Genomic DNA, 9522 nt, shown 5'->3' with positions numbered 1-9522 from the left:
GATTTTGCTAAGTCTGGAAGCAAGACTATATAACCTTGTTTTTGTGTCGCTAATTTTGTGTGCGATTGACTTCAAAATATATCATCTTTGGGGGGCTTTTGGAGCATATTTTACACTTCAAGGGGTAAATAAACCATGGGCGTTGAGGTTGAAACAATATCACAAGGAGATGGTAAGTTTAAATCGAATATGTGTGCTCAAGTTACTGCGGTACAGCAGCACAAATGTTTATAATGGTCCCACGTGTGGTTTTTCGTGTTTGTGATGGTCGGGTACAGTCGAGTCTGAAACTGTGATCTGATCTTGGAAAGTAAAATGATGCTGATGACACTGAGGCGCTTGTTCAGAAACCTATCTAAAATGTGTCCCGTAACTCTGGCTGCCGAGATACTACTAAAACATACCCAAAATGAAGTAATTATTCATTAAATGTCCAAATAAAGATCATGAGTCAAAAGTCGTTATGAATACCTCAATAGATCTAAAGTTAGGTCTGTTTCGTGTCAAATTTCTTGTTATTTTTGGAGCATTTTTCGGATATACACTTTTTCACAGGTTTCACAGCAAACCGCTGCACAATCATACTGATGGTGGGTGTGGGCGGATGTGCGCCTGTGTGAAGTTATTTACTGTAATGTCTCAGATCCTCATATACGGTAGATAACTTCACACAGGCACGCACCCGCCCTCAACCCACCATCGGTATGCACTGCACTGCCGTGAAACCTGTGAAAAGAGTGTAGGTCTATACTAATATCAATGCTTTTCTGAAAAAAATCTCCTTTTCTCACATTCTTTCTCTCTTTACCTTTTCTTATCTTATCCTATGCCTGAGACAATTATGATGTAGATCTACCCTAACTCTTCCCCTATTGATTTTATCGGTTACAGGAGCGCCTCTGTGCGATGTGTCTCAATTTAGTGTTTCTGTGTTTATGAGTGGTCTAGGCACCGTGCGTTACAAAATAAAAAGATCAATGCGCACGCACGCCGAGTAGCCGAGAAGCCTGTTTCAAATCGGGGGCAAAGCTAGTTTTCATGCATCGAAACCGGGCTGACCAGATTGAACTATAAAAAAAAAAAAAAAAAAAAAAGCAGAAACACGAAGTTGAAAACCATCCAGAGAGACTCTGAATAAATTGCGTTACTTATTAATTAATTATTTCATTACAAATCTTTCTTCTCAGTTTAGACTTTAACTGATTTTCTTATCAAATTGAAGATATTTATGGCGTATATATTCATTACTGAATGAACGCCACTAAACATTTACCAACAACAACAACATTGATTTTGAATCACACTTTTCATGTCTTTGTCTGTTATTTCATTTAATATGTTACCTTTTAATCTAAAGTTTAATTTTCTTCTTCCTAATTTATTCATATACATTTTTGATATATACCTTCATGCTTGTTTTTTTAATTTGATGTGCAAGCTCTTTAATTAAATTTAATTTTGTTGTTTCATTTTCATTCATATATATGACACTTTTTATACTGACTTTCTGTCAATGTGTGTACATCAACATGTATTGTTATGTTATTCCTTTTTGTGTATTATGACCTTTCTCTCTTCACTTTGGTTTGTATATGTCATGTTTAAGTAGTTTTTCCTACGTATTTATATTCAGATTGGTGTCTGTATGATCTGTTTTATGTTTGTAACACAGACTTGCTGAAAAGGAGTCTTTTTAGGCTGATGTAGGCCTAAGTTTTACTGTAATTAAATAAATTCAATTCAATTCAATTCAAAAGTGTTTGTTCTTTCATAAGTCATTGAAATTAAGCATTATGGTAATTTGATTCCTTTCATTTTAATCTTCTTTTAACAAATTCTTCCTCCCTACATGTATATCATTTCTTTTCTTGTAAACCTTTAGAATCTATTTTCCTTTTTGATTAATCTAGGTCTGAAATCAGAGACCTCTAGGCTCTATTGAAAATAAGATGTTTTATTTATTTTTATGTCTAACACTAGACATAGATTTATATTCCTTTTTAATCCCTTGACTCTTCTCATTCTCATTCTTCTTTATTTCGACTTAAAAGACCAGTTATGGTCATGCGATTGCATTGTGAAAGAAACGTTGTGGAATCGATCAGAAAAGGTTGATCATCTAGCATACAAGTATTAGTGTATACTGCAAGATTCTGGAATCATCAAAATGATAAGAAATTTGGCTCAGTCTTTGTAAAGTTACAAGCACTGTACACAGAAAGATGTATATAGGACTATACGCACACGAGCGACACATGCTTTTATCTCTCACAGGCCTATAGATAAACTAATCTACCAAATATATCAATTAGTAGGCGGTTTCCCGGCAAAATTGTTATCATCATGTATTAGTCAAAACTTATTCTTCACATGATTGGTAATAAGAGCTTCCATTTCATTTTTTTTTAAATTGGGGCGTTTCCAATACTGGTCTTTATACCTCTAATCTGCTGTAGATTTTCCTTTATTTTTTAAATCTCAGTTTATATTGTGTTGTTTTTGCATTATCTTCTTTGATATTTCTTCTTAATATGCTCCTTTTATAAAAGCATGCATTTGAACTGATTTTAACATCAATTATTTATATAATTTGTTGTGGAACGTGCAGTTCTCACTCTCCTTTCCATATAAACAGTTTTTACTTTATTTCCACTTCCAGTGTCGTTATACTCTCTCTGGCCTTAACATGTACACATACAAAATGTAAAACCGTATAATATTAATCGTTTTTTTTTCTTTCTCCCATTTACAGGGGTTACACGGCCAAAGAAAGGACAAATTTGTGTTATACATTACGTGGGTAAGTTGTTGACAGTATGGAAAAATATATCTAACAACCTAAACATTTTTTTTAATGAAGAAAACAATATACACATATGCTGCAATGAACTAATTGTTTATAGATTGGTATAATACAATGACTTGTAAAACTATTTTTAAAATATTGATGTGAGATATGACACACAGAATGTAATTTTGTTCAAAAAGGGAAACAGACATAAAACGGCAAGGTTTTGATCAATCCATTGTACGTCAGTCATTTATTTGTGAAATATTGATGTTGAATATGACACACACAATGTCAATTTTGTTCAAACAGGGAAACTGACGTCAAGTGGCAAGGTGTTTGATCAATCCATTGTACGTCAGCCACTCAAGTTCACTCTAGGAATGGGTGAGGTTGTGAAAGGAATGGATGAAGGCATCGCTCAGGTATGGATGAAACAATTACTTAAAGGGATAGTTGAGTTCTTATTTTAGACCGTGAATGTCTTCAAAGTGCATGGTCAATTGCACTTATTCTTATTTATGACATTTCTAGTGCCCTTTTATGACCTAAAATTGCTATGAATAATAATAATATTTAATTTTTATATAGCGCTTAATACAAATGTCTCTAAGCGCTTTACAAATATACTATTACCCCGGTCATTGGATTCAGTGCTTGCCCCCACACTCTGTGTGCACAATCTCCACTCCCTGGGGAGCATTCCAGCCGGGCGTTACTTGACGCTCACAAGCTGTTTGACCAACAATGACGGTCGCATCCTACCGGTAATTTAGACTCCAAAATGTGTCAAATTTAGCCTATACGATCATACGGATTTAGCTCCACTTTAAAAAAATACAGTGACCGTTAATTAATTAATTTTTTATATATAAAAAACCATGGGCCGGCTGGTTGTGCGTGATATAACCAACACAGTGTCGTGGTCGAGTGGTTTAAGGCGCTTGACTGGAGATGCGAAGGTCGAGGGTTCTAATCCCGACACGGCACTAATATCCTGTGGCAAGATATTAACCTGCACTTGCTACTCTCCACCCAGGTGTTAAATGGGTACTCGGTAGGATGCGACCGTCATTGTTGGTCAAACAGCTTGTGAGCGTCAAGTAACGCCTGGCTGGAATGCTCCCCAGGGAGTGGAGATTGTGCACACAGTGTGTGCGGGCAAGCACTGAATCCAATGACCGGGGTAATAGTATAATTGTACAGCGCTTAGAGACATTTGTATTAAGCGCTATATAAAAATTAAATATTATTATTATTATTATTATTATTATTAAAAGCCAACATCGGCATTGGCTGAAATACAACGTAAAAGGCGCTATTTCGTTTTCTAACAGCTTTTTAAAATTATTGTAGTGGTGGTACACAAATATTAGAAATGGTTATATTAATGGATATTTTGGCCCTCTCTGAAACGATTTTGACCAAACAAAGATGATTTTGTCATTTGGATATTATGTTCTTTCAAATTTGACACTCAGTTTTTCATTATCTCACAAAAAAATTATTTTGTGTAGCACCCTCTGCAACAGAACTCAACTATCCCTTTAATACATTATGATGTTCAATGTTAGGTTAATGAAAAATAAATGAGATTCATGAATTGATCAAAATGGTGAAATAAATGTGGGAGTATATATATATATATATAAACCCTTCATACACAGTTTATGACATACCGGTACATTTTTTTTTCCGGCACAGGCGCATGATCAGAATGACCACATTTGTTCATAGAATGGGGATTCCAAAGGGAGTATTCAATATTTTATTTTTGATCAATGAAATCCTGTTCAGTGATTGGTCAACAGAGCATCATGTGACCAAACATAACATTTCTATGATGTAACCGTGACGTCATCCATGGTATAGTGCACTATACCATAGCACTTTACCATGGAGGACGACATATATATATATATATATATATATATGTGATCGATCAAGATCAATGTGATATCGGTCGCGGTACTGTCGTCTGTGCTGCTCTCACTGACTCTACGCTACTATTATTATTATTATTATTTTTAAGAAGGTTGGTTTGAAAAATAAAAAACGAATTGAATTGAAATATAAAACAAATATATCATGCACTATTTCAAGTCACTAGCTAAAATTATCGATTCCTCGGCGACAGAAATGGCACTATTTTCTTCAGGGCTACGGCCCTCAGAAAATAGTGCTATTCCTGCCACCTTGATCCATAATTTCAACTAGAGCCTCTCAGTGCATGGTATATTTGTTTACTTTGACATTAATTTCACAAGTACAGAAGTTCTTAGTTTTTCATTCAATGAGTGAAACAGAAAGAAAAAAATGTGATAATGTTTCATCTTGTCCGTCAGTTGATCTTTGTGTGCTAATTATGTAAAATCATGTAATAATTCCTTTTCTTTGTAGATGAGTGTAGGAGAGAAGGCAAATCTGAAGTGCTCTCCTGATTATGGCTATGGTGCAATGGGCTATCCTGGAGTATATCCTTTCACATATGAACGAAATAAAGTAATATTGTCCTGTGACCTCATTATGCGTTTGAAAGTTTAACCTTTAATGTACACCTACGTGTAGGTAGAAAAGTTATACAGTCAACCCTACTTTACTGACCACCTGTCTACAAAGACCATATTTTTTTGTTTCCCTTGAAAATGGTTTCTCATTGACCACATGTACTAAAGGAACCTGTTCAAAGACCACCAGTCTTCAAAAAGCCATTTTTGTGTTTCCCTTGGGCGGTCGCTATAGACAGGTTTGACTGTACTTAATTGATTTGGTGTCATTCCCAAAAAACTAAAAGGTAAAAAACAAAAATAAACATAAATAAAACACATTTCAGATAGATAGAGAGAAAGTCAACATCAGATTGAGATGATAATAAACATGAAAAAATAATACAATGTCATTTAGTTAACGATCGAGGGAGAATTGTCAAAGGTTCTGAGGTGAGAGGAAAGCAAGGGTCAAACAAAATGAATGATTAAGTTTACAAGACAACAGGTCTGCAAGATTTTCCATTATACAATGAATAGAGTTTGGCACAAACAATTGTCAAGCAAAAGATGTTTTTAAACCCTTTTTATCAAAAATATTCCTTGACTACCGAGCACGATACCAGGCAACGCAGAGCTGACGTTTGAGGTTGAACTGTTGAGGATAGAGTGCAAGTGATTCTCTGCTGGATGGAATACAATATATGTGACTGGGATGTCATCCTACCCCACTGTTTGCCATCCATCAGAAGTGCAAGTCAGGGAAATATTCTTATTTTTCATCAATGTTATGTAAATTATACACGATGGCACCTGAATATTCATATATGCAAGGAGAATGACGAATAGAAGAAATGTGATGAACTGACATAGTGTGGCGTAAAGGCCCAAAGCCTTAGTTTGATAGAGAAAGAAAAGATTAACGACTAGATCAGCAAGCAAAAAAAAAGAGGATACCGGTAATCTTATGTGTAGATTGATCCATTGTATTATCTTATTTTTTTAATATTTAGTCTTTGATCTGATCATTTAAACTATGTAAAACCTTTGCCAATATCAACTTTTGACCAATGGCCACATTGTCTGAGTATCCAACACAATAACATTCAATTTCAAACATGTATCTGTATTCAATTGATGCTACTTTTTAACCAGAAACTTTCGCAGCAGGAAACTTGTAAATGGTTAAAGATGGCCCTTTTGCACGTCAAGAACAACATTTTGTCATTTTGACCCAAAATATAGTGTTGTCTCAATTGTGATTCAATTATTTTGCGGCATGAAATTTTCCAATCCACTCTTGAAATTATTGAACATTTAATGCACGCAAAAGTTTCTGGAAAGAACACCAAAAAAAAAAAAAAAAAAATTCAACATGAGCACACGCACAAATTGAAAACCATCTTTAGGTTACAATATACTTGCCATTATTGTACCTGATTAATCTATGTTGTCTATTGTGTCTGTGGACATGATGTTCGTTAGGCCTTTATGAGTTAGAAAGTCAAATGACAGATTCATTTTTTATATTTGACAAATTTCTCTTCATTACAAATACAAGGTTAATGTTCAAGGGGTTGGTTTCATGATACCTATTACAGACTGTTCCATCTTTTACGACCTTTCTTTGTTATAGTGATGTATGGACAAATAACATTTATCATAACTACTCGTTAATAATTTAAACAGTTATAAGAACAGTTTGTATGCTTGTATAATACTTTTATATATCAACACCAAGAAGAACTGATCAGTAAAAGAAAGGAGTTTTAAAATGAATTTTCAGTTTTCAATTTTTCACTGCCAATAGACTAACTTGACTTGCAGTTGCCTTGAGATGGCATTCTAAGTAATGTATGACAGGTTTGGTGTCGCGGTAAATGTCCTGTCGAGGGAGTTGTTGCTCGTATTGGCAAAGATGGTTTTGTGAAACAGTTAGCGGACAATTCGAGCGTCAGCGTAGAGATGTTGTTGATCTTGTACTTCTGATGGTTTTTGTGAAACCACCCCCAGTATGACAATCAAAAAGAATAGCCAATGAACCTGCTTTTATTGTTTTGATTGTAATGGAAACACAGAAACACGTTTAGACTTTTTAAATGCTTACATTAAGCTGTTGATCTTTAAAAAAATATTTTTACATACTGATCTGATCATGGCAACTTACTTGATTGCACAACTCATTTTTATGTCTTTTTAAAGAATATATTTCTGTAGTTTTTGAGAAATTATCCAAAAGTATTCAATTATAGAAATAATGATCACTTTTTTTTGATGCATTTTTCAATTATTTCACTGACCACCAAATGGACAAAACGTTTTGTGAAGAATGTTACCTCCAATCACCACATACGTAGTCAGAAGGAAAACTTGCAACTGGAAAATCCTACTGGTATTATGAAACTTATCCATACTTAATATTGCACAATACACTTTTGTCAGATTCGCTTACAATTTACATATCTTAGTAATGGAGGCTGGAGAATGAATATCGGATGAAGGGGATTTAAACAGCACTACCTCTAGTGAAGTATCATATGAACTTATCAAATGTATTCACATCATAGCAATGCACAAACAAATTCATAATGATTTCTTTACCCATTATTTCTACATTTTGTTCTCATCCATGTTTTGCACAAAAGTGCGGATACCTCCACGCATCTATCAATTCTTTGCATTTTCAATGCAAAAGAATAACTAGAAAAGGTAAAACAACCAAAAAACCTCAAAAACTAAACAACAAAAGCCCAAAGGAGTTTGAATGCATTGATTCTAAAAGAAAAATAGGAGAAGAAAAAGAAAGAAGAAAAAGAAAGAAGAAAAAGAAAGAAGGAGAAGAAATGATTGCCACTTCTTTCAAGTACAAAGTATTCATATGTTTGTCAAAAAGAATGTCAAATTTTAAAGTAGATTATGTACTATTTGGTCAAAAGAGATTGAAACAAAAATCATGCTGCATATCAACTTTTAATAAAAATTATCTTATTGGTGAAGCTAATTGATTATATGTAGAGCCATTTGCTTTCTCAAGCTTGATGAATTGTAACATTAATTGGGATATGATGTTTATGTGCATGTACATGTATACCAACAGTCCGAAAAAAATTCATAAAAAAAGATAGAAAAGAAGAAAGTTGAAAAAATGTCCGGCCAAGAAACCATGCAGCAACAAACAAGATCGACAGCCCACTAGAGTATTAAAGGCATCGTTTAACAATGTTAAATCTGAGAGGCACGGCCCTACGTGACATCACTGTCTGTAATATGGGGTAATATTGAAGCTCTAAAAAAATCGTGCTTCAAAATGATCAAGAAGTGCCTCAAAAAAGGAATAATCTTTGAGTGACCGGTTTTACCATTCTTGTTTTCCCCACTAGACTGTAGTGTTGTGAAAACCGTTTGGCAAACGCAAAATTTAATTTTGATTTCCACTCATAAATATGAGACAGACAGGCGATCAGCTTATAAAAGTCATGGGGTTCCTGACTGACCTAAAGGTTTATAATTATCATTGCAGCATGAGCTAAATCCAGGATTTTGTTCAGAATCTGAGACAAAGTTACCGGATCCCTTTAAAACAAAACGTAAGGAATGCATGAGGGTATTAGGAAAGGGTCGATCTCTTGTGCTGCTGGTTGCTTGGGCCATTGATTTAGTGCGTCCTGCTTTCTGTAATATAAACTGGGGGTGTTTCATGAAGCTGTTCGTAAAGTTACGCATGACTTTACGAACGACTGAATATGAAGTGCCAGATAGGATGCCCCAAATTTGTCCTGATGTTTTCACAAAGTGTGACTATATTTCCAATAACCTCAATTAAATTATGGCAAAACATACACTTTGTATTAAAAAATGCTTGTTATAATAAGAATGTTAAGCTACATCTGCACAGTTCAACTTTATTTGATGCAGTTAAGAAATGATTGAGCATCCCATTTGACTTTTCATATATAAGTCGTTCGTAAAGTCATGCGTAACTTTACGAACAGCTTTATGAGTACATGCATTCCATATGCACCTCATGACCTCATACTGACCTTTCTTGATAAATAACAAACCCTCTAATAATACAATCGTTAAATGATTTCAACAATTCATTTCAGGTTTCTCAGATGTCGATACGTTGTGCCTTTAATAAAATTGAGATAGTTAAGGGCATCTTTTTAAAGGAGGAGAGGGATACCATCTGAAATTGATTCTAGACTTTGTAAATATTGTAAATAGATATATGCATGGTAAATGGTA

The 9522-nt window shown here is 34.3% G+C and overlaps 1 protein-coding gene across 1 annotated transcript; it reads left to right on the top strand.

The window, feature by feature from the left end:
* Nucleotides 1–6623, top strand: LOC100893762 (peptidyl-prolyl cis-trans isomerase FKBP1A). The gene is made up of 5 exons (XM_003731163.3): nt 1–172; nt 2753–2800; nt 3101–3213; nt 5189–5262; nt 5893–6623. The coding sequence occupies exons 1-5, from the start codon at nt 136–138 to the stop codon at nt 5951–5953; spliced, it is 333 nt and encodes a 110-aa protein (XP_003731211.1). The 5' UTR covers nt 1–135; the 3' UTR covers nt 5954–6623.
* Nucleotides 6624–9522: the final 2899 nt, after the last annotated feature.

Source organism: Strongylocentrotus purpuratus, unplaced genomic scaffold (assembly GCF_000002235.5).
Source record: "Strongylocentrotus purpuratus isolate Spur 01 unplaced genomic scaffold, Spur_5.0 spur5_scaffold_13, whole genome shotgun sequence".
In the NCBI taxonomy this organism is placed as follows: Eukaryota; Metazoa; Echinodermata; class Echinoidea; order Camarodonta; family Strongylocentrotidae; genus Strongylocentrotus; species Strongylocentrotus purpuratus.
Note: the sequence above shows the minus strand (reverse complement) of the source record. Positions and strands in the feature narration are given on the sequence as shown.